General features: G+C 39.3%; 1 protein-coding gene across 1 annotated transcript in view; it reads left to right on the top strand.

Annotated features, from left to right (window-relative positions):
* Positions 1-468: 468 nt before the first annotated feature.
* The window catches only part of efna3b (ephrin-A3b), a 42485-nt gene continuing 28100 nt past the window's right edge, over positions 469-14853 (top strand). The window contains exon 1 of the mRNA XM_079470317.1: positions 469-1111. Within this exon, the coding sequence (XP_079326443.1) occupies positions 1005-1111 (107 nt within the window). The 5' untranslated portion in view covers positions 469-1004. The remainder of the gene's footprint in view (positions 1112-14853) is intronic.

The raw sequence follows: 14853 nt of genomic DNA, 5'->3' as shown, positions 1-14853 counted from the left end.
GTTAAGATGAGCAGATCCCACGAGTGACGGACAGAAATGCAGATGAGCCAATCCATCCATTCATCCCCCTAAGAGGGTTTCCCATTATTATTCCATATTAGAAAAGAATTGCAGTGTGAAGCAGGTGGGATAGTACGGAGGATGCACTGCACTCTGACAGACAGAGGATGGTGCTGCTGATAGGTCATTAAAACTGCACCAGGAGCGGTGTGTTTCCTTATTGTTTTGTAATATTTTACGCTAGAATGAAGGCTTTCTGGTCCGTCGTGTGAGCTACAGTCTAGTAGACCTCTCTTCAGAGTGAGCGCCGGAGTGACGGAGACGCGCTTTTGTCCTGGGCAGGAGGCGGAGCAGAAGACTGAACGAGCAAAGCCTACCAAACAGTGTATGTGTGTGTGAGAGAGAGAGAGAGAGAGAGAGAGAGAGAGAGAGAGAGAGAGAGAGAGAGAGAGAGTGAATGTGGCCAGAGAGAGCGAATAAAACTCGCTCGCGCACTTGTTCGTCACACATTTGTAGTGTGAAGCATCCCGCCGCAGCGCGCAGGAGTCTCCGCGTGCGTCCTACTATACAGGACCCCGCATTAGAAACAAAAGCAAATATAGTTTTGCATTTACAGAGCACGTGAGGGGTTATTTCTGTTGCTCTCCAGCGCGAGCGGGAAGGACACGCTGCACTATCCCTTATTTAAACTCTTACCTTCCGGCTGCCTGCATCTCTCTGGTCCATCAGCACCTGAAGAGCTCCGGTCACACGTCCGCTGTATCGGACCGTTGGATTTTGGTTGAAGCCATGGGGACAGAGGGAGGGGCTCTTCACCATGGATTGTGACTTTTTAAACACTTAAGTCCATACACCGAACGCCTACATTGAAGAAGTTCATCGCGCTTTACCGTCTTCACCTTCCTCACCAAACGGGATGGTTCCAGATCGCAGTCGCCTGGGGTGAGAAGAGACCGAGAGCCCGAAGAAAAGCGAGCGGATCGGGACGGAGAGATCGAGGGATTATGGCTCTCTTCCCGCTCTGTGTCTTTATTCTGACGCTCACCTGTACGAACTTTAACCTGATGAATGCGGCCAGACATGCGGTGCACTGGAACAGTTCAAACATACTGTGAGTTCATTTTCATAAAACACGCAAACAGGCCTTATTTATCTCAAAACAATACGCATATATAGTGATTTGCTGAATTTCCACAATAGTTTGTTCTTCGTGTTCAAAGGTGTAGAATAAATATCTCATTTCAAGAGCAGTTATGTTACGTGGAACACATTTTAAGGTCCACCAAAGGGTTTCCCTTATGGGACAGGTGCCTCTGTAGGCCAGGATAGGAGCTTTGAGGAATCTTATTTATTTGATGTATTAGAAATCAGAGCAGATTAGCAGTTTGTTTGGGTCACACATTTTCGAAAGGACAACAGGAAGTGATCGAATTCCTGATTTGGTAAACAACCACAGATAGTGTCAAGGCTTCTTAAACAGATGCTTGCTGAATATAAGTGGTGCTTTGAAGTTTACACATTAAATGTGTCGTGGGACAAATGGTGTTGTTCATTTGAGGCCTTTGTTTCATTTGCATTACACATCTAGAAGCAAAACTCCATTCGCCTTTATTTGCATTACACTTTTAAGTAATAGACGCAAAGCAGCTTTACCAGAATTCCATGCCTGAAGTCCCAATTAAACTGTAAAATCAACCAAATTATACATGATCTGGTTATTCAAAGTGCGCAGTTTACAGTTTCTTTCATTAAAATACCTCTCTCTCCCTTTCTCACTCTTGCTTTCTACCACTTATCTGTTGTTTCCTCCACTCATCTCCTACATGTTTTTCCCAGGGAGTCTCCCCACATCTCTCTTTTCTTTCTCCCTCTTTCAACATCATACACGGAGTTTAGTCTAGTCCCCTGTTTCTTCTCATTCCATCTGCTGTATTTAGCGGCACTTTTTCATATTGACCTCAATATGCCTGCTTTGTGACATCGCTCAATCTCAGCCTCTCCCTCTATTCACATACACCCATTTGGTCCCCATCACATGCACACGCTTCATTTTTCCTTCTTGTTATAGTAGTTGGGTTGTTTGGGTCGTAGAAAGTGTCTGAAACTCATCTGCTGTGACTGAACGGTAAATTAGTGTCTTGTTCGCTGGTGTTTACCTCAGTTATCAGACTCACAGATTCTAAAACATAGAAAAATTCACAGTACCGAATGCGGTGGAATACAGATTTGGCCTAAATTATAATCCAACTGAATACAGCATTTCGCTTGATTTAATTTTTTTATATACTGGTACTTAATGTCCCTTACTTTCCGTTGTGCAGAGATTATTTGTGATTGATTTTAATAAATAATCAGTTTTAAGGCTAAATGATCCCGTATAATTCTGTCCTGAGTTTAGTGTTGATTCAAGAGTGTCTTCGTGTCTAGCTTGTGCTTTCATTCACAGCGGAGTGCAGTGAAATAAAAATCGTCTCAGTCTAAACGTACAGCAAGAGCAGCCTAACTGCATTAGCATCGGTAGCAGCACGGGGCGGATATAATACGTGATAAAACCAAATTAAACGGGATTATTTTCATGGCTTGAGTTTATTAAGAAAGCAAATGCTGTTACGCTCTACCGCTCCAGTGCACAGCGGAAACAAGCTCTCTGCTGAGAACTGGAAAGAATTTGGAAATTAACCCAATTGTTTTCCTATGAGTTGTGTCTGGGAGATGTGTTTGATGGAAGATTTACTTTGTTTGGGAAAAGACTCAAGAGTGAAGGGTATGACAAAAGTTATATGTGTTTTATGTACCTCCCTTTCTCTACATTATTGCTCTGCAACACTGATGACACCCTGTTACCTCAGCTTGGCCTAGTTACGCAGCGCAGAGAAAGAGAGAGAGAGAACCATTAGAGCTGTGTGGGGTGATATTTAAGCATTGTATAGCTGAATGTCACTCTGTATTCTTTCAGTATACGTGCGCTTATTCTCTGGAGTCAGAGCCTAAATGTAGCACAACAGACTAATAGCGAGCGATGGCTGTGGTCAATGTGGCCATAAATAAACTGCTGATTCTGAGCTGAATTCAGGTTTGTACTACAGCCAGACATCGAAGCTGCACAGTCACTCCGTATCTCATCGCCGTGGACCAGACCAAGCGAGCTGCGCTGGTGAGAAATTCTCTGGGTAGTGTTTTGACTCGCGGGTGTGATGCAGTACAACTTAACGTCTTTGTTTCGAGCTGCACGCGTTTGGTGTAAACAGTAAGAGAGGGCCTGTCGGCTATGAAGTAAAAACGAAAACAAAGCAACCACACCACTGGTTCCTCATTCATCTTTTGGAGACTTATAGCTGAGAGTGTACCTTTAGCTCACACACACACACGCACACACACAAACACTGACAATTACTGAGTGCGGAGTGGGCAGTGATCCTAACGGCCCTACACTCTCGCTCCAGTGATGCGAGTCCCGGAAAAATAGTGAACCTTCTCAGACGCATAATTGAGAAACAGGGTTGAATAAATACTTACCAGTTTCTTTGCCACACACCCAACCACCCGCAAGCATCTGAATAGGAAAAGATACAATCTCTTCACACATTCTGGGTTAATGCTTAGTAAAAAATGTTCGTGTTCACATGAGGCAAGCAGTATTTCATATGAGCGCTGTACATATGTGTGTAATGGTGTGTGTCCATGTGGAGATCTGGGCTGCTCCGCTGCTTCATTGTTCGAATACAATTGAAGAGTTTGGTTCCAAAATGAGATGTTTTACATTTTGAAATGAAAAATAATGTTTTTTTATTGTGCATTACAATTAATATCAATCAAACTGCAGTTTGTTTGTTTTGATTTAAGCCATAATAAATCCAAAAATACAGCTAGCTAACACAATAAAACACACAAAAAAAACACGCTAACATGATAAAAGACATGATTTTAGAATTCTAATTTTAAAATGAGTTTTTTAACCACTGATTTTGGAACCACTCTTCAATTACAGGAAAAGAGAGACAAAAACAGGCTTTAAACTGGACCGAATGGAATGATTGGTAAAAACAACTGCTAAAATACACAATGCACATCAAATACACAATATAATGTGTTGGTGTTAAAATGTGAAGTCATTTGATAATTAGCAAATTATACAATACCTTTCATATTTTTGAGGGTCATCTAATGGTCAGCATTTATGCGCAATCTGTTCATCTCTCCCCAGCAAAATCGACTGTTGGCGTGCCTAGAACATCCCATATTGTATTCTGTATTTATTCTAATTGTATATCCTGCACTTGCTAACTGCACTTCTGGTTAGACCTAGACTACATTTTGTTACACTGTACTTGTATATGTGTAATGACAATAAAGTTGAATCTAATCTAATCTAATTTAGTTAAAATATTAAAATTTACATTAGTCGTTCAGCAGATGCATTTATCTGAAGCTGCTTCCAAATGAGTAACAAGTGCCAATAGCATGCTCCGCAAATGGCAAGTTTCAGAAGTAATGTAGAGCAGTACTAAAATGTAGAAAAAAATAGAATAATTGTAATTTGGAGAACAATTTTATATATATTTGTTTACAGGAGGAGTGCTTTGATTATGGTTGTACATTAAAGAGAGGGATAGTTCACCCAAAAATTTAAATTCTGTCATCATTTACTCAACCTCTCGTCATTTCAAACATGTATGACTTTCTTTCTTCTGCAAAACACAAAAGAAGATATTTTGAAGAATGATAATAACTAAACAACAATGGTAGCCATTGACTTGCATACGTTTTGATTCCATACAATAGAAGTGAATAAGTGCCGTTGTGATACAGGTTTGAAATGACAAGAGGGTGAGAGTAAAAGATATAAAAGTAAAAAAAATAGTTAAGTTGAGACAAAATCATGATTTGTTTGCAGGTGAAGGGCTTTGGTTATGTTTGTGCTTTAGGTTACGTGCGGATGGAAGAGATGAAGGCTCTGATGGTCTCGGCAGATTGAAGTTTGTTTCACCACACCACACTAAACACTAATTGTGAATGATTTGTAAAAAAAAGATGTATTTGTTCAATTTGAATCCGTAATGAAGTGATGTTGACAGTATTTATGGTTAATATTAAGGTTCCATTCAAAAACGATTCTTACGAATATTGCTGGTGCGGCCTACTGTTGCTATGGTTACATCAATTTACCGCTAGGTGAAAATGCATGGCCTGACAACATTCTGTTCTGACTTCCCTTGGGGGTTTCAAACTTAATTGGGGGGTTTTAGACCCTCTCATAATTCACACCCTGTCAATGACACTGCTCTGCCAGTATCCTTTGAGTGGCACGTCTGAAAAGTGATTCATGATGTCATGATTCTCAATTTCCCACAGTAAAGTGGAGTTGGATTTCCGGCCAACTGCTAGAATCAGGATCGGGCACCTATTTATTTGCACTAATGTTAAATACATGCTTGTGAGGTGGGATTTTTCTTCTTCTATTAATTACAGTCGTCGGTTATAGCACAGACTGAAAAGAGACTATTGCTATTAAAAATACATTAAACGCAGACATACAAAATATTTCATTACTATGGGAATTATAATGTGATAGTTTGGATTCTTGGCCCATTAGCAGTGCTTGCTTGTGCAAGAGGGAACACTGGTATATCCAGGTGTTGTGCAGCTGGTTTTTAGTCGTACAGGTTTCGTTTAGATTGTGAGCTGATTACACATGGCATGTGGGTTAAAGTCATTGGGATGCGATTCTAAACTTACTATTCCCTTTTGGTTATTATTAATGCATAAACAGTTACTTGATTGGCAGGTGGATGGAAAGACGGAACGGCAAAACTCATAAATCAGATAACCGTCTGAGGTTTGCATATGCAAATAGCTCTGTGCATATTCATGAGTAAACTGAAAGATCTATCTAAGTGACAGAGAAGACCTGGTTCTCGTTCATCAACTTTGCGATATTATTGAGTCGGCCCGTCATCCACCAGGTTCGCCCGAGTGTGTTCATGCCTTATGATGTTAGTATCTGTTTGAAGAACAGCAGTCTTAATTAATAACGCCAGTTCAACTGAATCTGATGAATAGGGCGGTTGTGCATAACCAAATCCACTAATCACGCAAATCACTTTTGTTTATTTACGCTTCGTCATGGTGAGGGCTTGCGATGAATACAAGCTATGCGACATCAGAGAGCGTTCGGCGCACCTTCTTTTCTCTAAGCCACTCTTGATCACACAATTGTTTCATGTAATGTTTTTCACACCCTGTCTCACATTTTGTGACCTGCTCAGCCCTCTTTTTTTCATTTATCTCCACTTTTATCTTTAGTAATTTAATTTCTATTACAGTCCACACCCCTCCATTTATCAGCCATCTCCAAACTGTGTGACACCCTCCCAAAGCATCATTGGAGCGCTGAATCCAGCAGTCTCAGCACACTGTAAAACATCCTGCAAATAACTGTCGTGCATTTTGGAATTGGTTTGGTGCAATGTTATGCATTTTATTAGCTTCTTTGACTAGCTCAGCCTTCTATTTAAACCCACGGTTTTTAATAATGAGTCTATGGGGGTCCCTGAAGATTTATCACAGGTTCAGTGGAGAACAAAAACATATTGAACCCTTGATTTTTAGACTAACATACATTCAGGTGGGTGTAACATCGGATACTTGCTTTAGGAACATTGTAGAGCAATATACTACTGTGTATACTTAATGAAGGCCATGCATGAAAAAACGTTTTTGGCAAAAACTTTTATTTTGAATAAAAGGGCTATAAAACCCTTAAAATTTACTTTAAAGTAGCTGCAGTTTCTAACTCTTGCCTTCATATTGTAAAAAAATTTAATTGCAGGATACTTTGTCCACTTATCTCTATATGTGTTTAAAAAAACACAGACGGTTTAAATTATGAATTATTGTTAAAACCTTACCGATGCGGTAAGGACCGAGGCCATTTTGATCACAAATTATGTGTGTCCCATAGTAGAAGTGAACAACATTCTTCAAAATATCTTCTTTTGTGTTCTACGGAAGAAAGAAAGTCATACAGGTTTAAAAGGACACGAGGGTGAGTAAATGATAGAATTTTCAATTTTGTGTGAACTATTCCTTTAAGGTACTCAGTACAGTAACAATTATTCAAAGAACTAAAACATTTAAATATCAATTTTTTCGCAAAGCCCACAAGGTGTGTGTGAGGTGCTTTTGTCCAATTTGAAATCCCTCATATCACGCTGTCATGATATTTCTGGTTTTCTCAACGTTATTGTTTAAAGTGCCTCTCAAGGTTTTTTTCATATTTCTGGGATGATTTTGATATAAATGCAGATGGAAATTATATGTATTTCTGGCCTCTAATTATTCACTTCTAAAGCAGGCCAGGTTTGACAGACCTTTCATTACTACGACTCGCATTGATGAATCGAACAACACCTCTCGCCTCATGCTGCTGTTTTATTATAAATAAATGTTTGACACAGAACCTGTCTTCTCTGTGGTCTGCTTTTATATTCATCTGTTTTACTGTCATCTGGCTATAATTCAGTCCTCCTGTGAAAGTTGCTACTCTCAGTGTCGTAATTTATGCTCATTTCTAATTCGGCTCCAATTTCTACCACAGTAAAATATTGCTTTTGTTTTACCTAGCAAGACAATTGTCCCTCACTAAAGTTTTCAGACAGACATTAAGGGGCGGTTTCCTGGTCAAGGATTTGGTTAAGCGAAGACTAGGCCTTAGTTAAATAAGCGCATTTCAGCAGTTTTTACAATCATGCCTTACAAAAAAGCATTACTGATGTGCATTTTGAGACAAAACAAAGACATTGAGGAATTTTAAGATATGTCAGTGCAAGCTGTTTTCAGTTTAGACATTTGTAACATTTATTTTTGTCTAGGACTAGTCAAAAGCCTGTACAGGAAACCGCCCCAAATGTAATATAAATCACATAAATGCGCTAATTTCCTCAACGAAGTTTGTGTGTTTGTCCTCTGAAGGAGGGGATGTGATCAGTGTAGATGTGTGTGATTTGAACAGGAAGACCTGTGACTCCTCATTTAACTCCAGCTGGCTGATGGAGGTGAATCACTCGACAGACGAGTCATCTCATCTTAATGAATAGAGGAGAAAAAGAGCATTTGGAGTCCTTATCTCTCTCTCTCTCTCTCTCTCTCTCTCTCTCTCTCTCTCTCTCTCTCTCTCTACTTTTGAGCTTTGGCACACAAAACAACGGCTATCCAACAGACAGGCATTAAAGCCTTTACACACATACACACACACACTCAGAATGAAATGCCTGGGACTTATAAACACAGTGATTTACAGACACATGACAGCAGGCTGGGCTCTTACCTGTGTGTGTTCTGTAAAGTTAGATGGTTTGAAGGCATTCGGCTCTTGTTCCATGTCAGAAACTGGCTGACGTGATTTCTTCTGAACACACACACACAAATAGGAGATTAAGTATCTGTAATACAGAAAGTAAAACTAATGTGCAAAGCATCATATGTAAATATAAACGTGTCCAGGGTAAAAACCAGGTTGATATTCAGACTTACCGCTGCTTTATGTTGGCTTAGTGTGTAACCACTACGTGATATTGGACTTCTGCTGTGTTTGTTATCAGATGCTTTCATAAGAGACATACAAAGTTTTGTGCATGCAATTATTTTACTTAAGAATGTGTTTTTATGATTGAACATGTTTAAGTTTAATATTACAGACATGATGTTTCAGGTACACTTTAAAAAAGGTTTTTGTCAAAAATAAGCTTTATTTGGTAAATCAAATACAATTGTCAATTTTATTTACGTTGGAATCAATATTATGAGGCTTACATGATGAACGTCAATTCAGGATCAAATCAGGTAGAAAGCAGCTGTGCATTTTTCATTTTTACAAAGTATTCTCCTGAAGTTAATCACTTGTTTACTGCCAAGTGCCCAACATTAGTTCTCATTAAAGAAGATGAAAAATTCCTAGGCCTTTCTCATTCTACAATGTTCCCACATTCCAATATTCGATGGAAAGTGATGTGCTCTCACTCTTACTTAGGGATGCTTGCGTGCGTGTGTGTGTAGAATGGTGGTTTTAATGGGGGTTTTTGGTCATTAAAGTCATCATTAGTCGGGCCAAGAGTGCACCCTGTTCGCCATAATCGGGAACATAATTAGAGAATTACTGGGAGTTGGAGAGTTTGTGTGTGTGTGTGCGTGCGTATATCATGGATTTTAGCGGAGAGATTTTAAATGGACAAGCTAAATTATGACCTTGTATAATAGCCTTTTTTATCAGTCAATGTCAGACCGCGCTTCTGGAACGAGTCTCCTTGCCACACTTGTGAGTGTATGCGTTCTTGTGTACTTGTGTATAATTTGTGTAACTTGCGGCAGGTTTTTCTTTCGAAATCTCATTGCATTTAAATCAATTTATCTCTTACAGCTCTCCCCCTCTCTCTCGGGCTCTCTCCCTGTCCATACACATGTAATCTATATGAGAGTCCTACAGAATGAACAAGAGATTTACCGAAATAAACCAGTTTCTGTTAGAGCTGCTGTCAGAATTGTATGTGTGTGTACATAAGTCTTTACTTCTAAATCCTCTTGCCTGTTCGTGGGTGTAGAGAATATCAATGGCCTAGTGCAGGTCCCTCTGTGTGTGTGTGTGTGTGTGTGCGTGCGTGCGTGCGTGTGTGTGTGTGTATGCTCGCAGTTGTTAGCATTGCAGGCTTATGGAAATAAATGCATTTTCACAGCAGTTAACAGAATTCTGTGTCACATCCCGGGAGAAAGATAGAAAGGAAGGGAGATGTCAAGAAAAGAGGGATTGAGTGGAACACAGGAAGGTATTTATAAAGAGAGAGCAGCAGAGAGGAGAGCGAAAGGGAGAGAATCTTATTCAGAAAAAAAGGCATTTCCTCCACCTTGGGTTTACTGATTTACACATGCTCGCACACACACTAATAAAGATAATGCACAGACAATCTGCAATAAACTAATGCAAGACAATGCACAACACAGAATCTGTTTTTTGTCACCGGGGATGTAAAAGGTACCGAGAAATTTTAAGCTACTGGGTACTGAGTAAAAATTGTATTCAATTAAAAAAGCTAAAAGCATATTTGGGGAAAAACTAAAATGTAAAAATGAATTGTAAGCATTTAAGATGTGTTTGATTTTTGAACTTGAATAACCAAATTTTAAATCTGTTTATTCAGTATTTTGTCAATGAAGGGATTATTAACTAATCTACAATACTAAAAAAAGCAATCAAAACATTGTAAAAGTAATTGAACAATTTTGGAGGATTTGTATTCAATATAATTTTACGCAATTGTTTTTTTAAGGCCTTTACACCATTACACCGACATAAATGCAAGCAAAACCATTAACATTTATTATCAGCTAGGCTCTCACTGAAATGTTTTTTTTACAGATAAACAGTAAAGCTATAGAAATGCACACACACTCGCTTCTGTGAAGATAAACTAATATAAAAGTTCAATATACAGTTTCCTCAGGATTGCAGTTGTCACAGGTCTGAAGAGATACTTCTAACAGCTGTCATGAGTTAAATATAATTGAGAGAGGGAGAGAGCGAGAGCAGAGGTTGTAGAGAGAGAGGGAGCATTCATTAGAGCAGAGGGAGTGGAGAAAGACAGAATGGGGAGATAAAGAATAGATGGGAGAGGAATGAAGACCGAGATGGGTAGAAAGAGAAATGGATAGAGGGATGGCATGTTGTTGCTATGAGATCGGTTCTTATCTGAAGCTCAGAATGACAGCGGGCTGACAACACTCTGCAGAGCTATGACAAGAACTGAGGTTCCTCGCACACACAATGATGCACCGAGCAACAAGCTCCCACACGCACAAGACGGCTGAGACACATCATTATGCATGTGCTTGCGTACTTTCACTATAAATCACATGCACGTGATATCAAGTGTGTACACAAACATGCATGCTTATACACACTGGCACAGGACCACTCACAAACTTTCATTCACTGTTCAACTCATATGCATAATTATGCAGACACACACACACGGCTTCTGGAGCCCGGGGTCATTATTTTTGATGTGATGTACAGCAGCTGGAACATGCAGGGGTCTTATATTCTTCCGGTGGGACTGCAGCAGGCCAGCGAGAAGCTGGTGTGCTCTGCAATTTACGATACATGCAGCGCTACAACTCCGAATAAATCCCTTTATCATAACATTTCTGTGTTTTCATATATTTAATCTACATAATATCCTTCTGCTTGACTTTTTTGCTTTGTTAAATGTGAGAGTTCTAGGGTGCGAGTATCTCACGGCGTGTTGCATGCGGGGGGTTATTGTATTGGAATGGGAAAGGTAGTATTCAGACTGTCTGGCCTTTTTGAATCAAACTTTGGAAGAGTAGAGATGAGAGTGGACAAGGTAAGAAGATGAGAGGAGGGTCAGGATGGGCGAAGAGGGAGAGACAGACCAGAATGCCAATCAATTGTAATTATAATGTGGGTCAATTGTAATTAGATTGAACTCTCATGTGACATTGCCACAGTGATGTACAGCCAACATCACACACCATATGCTTGTCTGCGTGTGTGCCTGTCCGATGTTTATGAGCGCTCAGTCACTCACATGAAGGTGGTTGGAGACACAGTAGATTTTAATGCGCTGAGATTTGACACCGTTGAGTACTTTTCCCAGTTTTGGGGTTGACGACGGGTTGAAATATTTTACCATGTCCAAAACTGCATTAGATTTCCCATTGCGGCATTAGAATTAACCACTAGTGATGGTTTTCTTCATGTACGCTATACTTTATCTCCCTAGTAACAAACTAAAAGTAGCACAATACCAATCAAAGCATTTTCAGTAATGTGACTGGTTTCAAAAAATCTTATTCTGGGAATACGCTACTTTTCCCTGCTGTGTCACGTTGCACTGTACAGTGCCCTAACTATGCTACATTCGTGTCACATTGTATTGCCTTCATCGACTCACAGCCAAGTGAGCTGAAGCAAAAAGCTCTCTTATATCTAACATTGATATTATGGGTATTTCTATAGCAAAATATTTAGATAAACTCTGCTGTTTATTGTTTTAGATTTATCTCTTTATGTGTAGTCAAGATTTCTAAATAGAAAAGCCATAAATTCTTTCAAACTAAAAAATAAACTCTGTCTTTCCTGTCTACTTTATATAACCTTGTCAGAAATGTAATTAAGAGTACACATAAATATAGTTGACTCATACTGTCAGAAAAGCGTATACTAACTGTATACATACAAAGTATATTTGGCCTATATCTGTTCTTTTATACCTCTAGTCTGTGTTTTTTGATGGAGATATACTTCTAAAAAATATGCTACAAGTATTGAACTAGTCAGTTGACTGTTGTAAATTTGTTGTGCACTGCCTAATAAAATAATATGTAAGAACAATTATTTATTTAAGACACTATGTCGTTTTTTTGTTAGTAGCCTGCTGTGTAGCAAACTACTTACTTGGAAAGGATTTTAAAAAAACGTAAATGAAGTACCTTAATGGAGGAGCTCCCCCTACACTGACTGCCCCAGCATCAGAACCAGCCATAATGCAGCCGCGTGTCACCACCTCTTCTACACACATCTGAGCGCTCACCTGACAAATGAACAGTATTCATTACTAAATTTCCTCATTCGTGTTGCTGGTGGAATTTGTTTGTTCCAGTAAAACATCTTCCAGTATTAATTACCCAGTCCATTTCACAGCTCCAGAAACATATCATAATAAAAACCCCTTCTCAACCATTACCAGTTTCACTTGACTGCCTGCATGATGGCTGTGTGTGTATGTGTGAGAGAGAGTGTGTGTCTTTTAGACAAGTTAACAGAGTGTGCAGTGGCAAGAGCTGTCACTATTAGAGAACTCGGCATGGCTGGGTGGCTGAATGGAGCGTATCGGGAGGAGGACTTATTTTTTGGTTTCGACGTCTGACATAATTATAGCGTACAGCAGCCCGCAGTCAAAGATGCATTAGTGTAGGAATGAGGGGTTGGTGGTAGGTGGGCCCAAATCCAGCTTTGTCACTTGTAATTAGAGATAATATTTTTCGGAGCCTGACTGGGCATTGGCGTGTTGTTTTGAAGTTTGAATCAATCAACATTGTGGTGATGCACCATCGGGATGCCAGTTTCCCACTAGTAGCTTTGTCACCCGTAATTAGGAATGAATTTTTAATTTGTTGTTGGGTGTTTGATGCAGATTTTTTTCCTCTGCCTGTTAACACCTATCAGATTATCAACAAGAATGCATGCCGCTCGATAGTGTTTTAGCAGATGGAATGGTGGAGTGAATGCTGAACAGAGTGAAACTGGATGAGCTGAGCAAGAAGATCCCTTAAATCAACAGAGAAAGTGCTGGTCACATCGTGCCACACTGTTCTCTGATTTATATCTGTTCTGGTCAGCGTTGCAGCTGTCTTCCATTGGGACAATTAAGACTACACATAAGTACACACAAGGCTTTTACAGTACATACCATAAAGGATAAGTTCTACCGAAAATGAAAGTTCTGCCACAATTGGATGAATGAAAGTTCTGCCTCATGTAATTCCAAATGCCTGTAACTTGCTTTGTTCAATACAACACAAAAGGAATATTAGTGAGGCGGCTGTTTTTAATGCAATAAAAGTGAACTTTCAAAAGGCAAGGCTGAAATTTTAATCATTTTTCACAAAATATATTCAGCTACAGTCCCTGTTCATTGTAACTGCGAGGAAAATAGTCAATACTACTTCATTTATGCGTTAGAGAGTCATAAGGGTTCGGAATGGCATTTAGATAAAGAACAGAGTAAACAAATGAGTAAATAATGAAAGATTTTTTGTGTTGCTCTTATTTGATGCTTTTTGACAAATTATTTTACAAAAGACTTTGATTTGATATCTGTAGCACTTTTCTCATTGTGGTTTCATGCAAAGCAGCTTTCCATTTTATTACATGACAATTATTCAAATGTAGTTTTAACTCTTTCATGCATAGTGGACTATCACTATCTGTCATCATTTACTCACCCTTGAGTTGTTCAAAAATGGTTGGCCACCATTGACTGCCATAGTAGGAAAAATTACAATGGTAATCAAAAGTGCCCCAGAAATGTTTGCTTTCCTACATTCTTCAGGTCAGTTCTCGTCTGTATGCTTACTGTAAACATTGGTAAAAAATTGGTCAAATAAACACGTCAGCAGACGATATGAGGCATGCTTGTTACCCCGTGAAAAGATCCTTAAGTGGTTTTTGTGCTTTCTGTCATCGGCTAACCGCGTAACAGAAGAGTCTCACACGGGATTTTTCACCTGTTTGCTATTTATAGCAAGTCCAAGGTCAAAGTATGCCAGCTGTGAGCTGTAACTCGAAGCATTTCCCAGCACATGCTGTCTGCCAGGTTACAGAAGGATACATTGGGTCTAACAACTATGTAGCGAAGGACTCTTGAAACAACCTCATTACATAAATTTAGACTGAAGGTTCCACCAGATTTGATTGATTTTGCACACCCGCTTTCGTGTAGCTTTACCAAATTAAGGCTTTGCGTCGTTCATCAAATGCATTTTAGTATTGCTTATTACTTTTTTGAGGCCTTCAAGGTGCACTCTGTAATTTTTTTCTCATTAAAAAACTTTTATCCCTACAGAAACGAATGGTACTTTTGAAAAATATGTGCGTTCACATGAGATGAAGAATCCGGTAATTTGGGGCCTAATAAAATCAGATTTATTTTAGTTCAGCTCACTCTGAGATCACATGACTGGGCGAATACTTCTCACTTTATCTCTGTAACCTCCCGAATAGAGGGCTCATTTGCTCACAGAACAACTCAGTGGCACCTTTTTGACAAAATGAGTACA

This window comes from Barbatula barbatula, assembly GCF_947034865.1.
Source record: "Barbatula barbatula genome assembly, chromosome: 12".
In the NCBI taxonomy this organism is placed as follows: Eukaryota; Metazoa; Chordata; class Actinopteri; order Cypriniformes; family Nemacheilidae; genus Barbatula; species Barbatula barbatula.
Note: the sequence above shows the minus strand (reverse complement) of the source record. Positions and strands in the feature narration are given on the sequence as shown.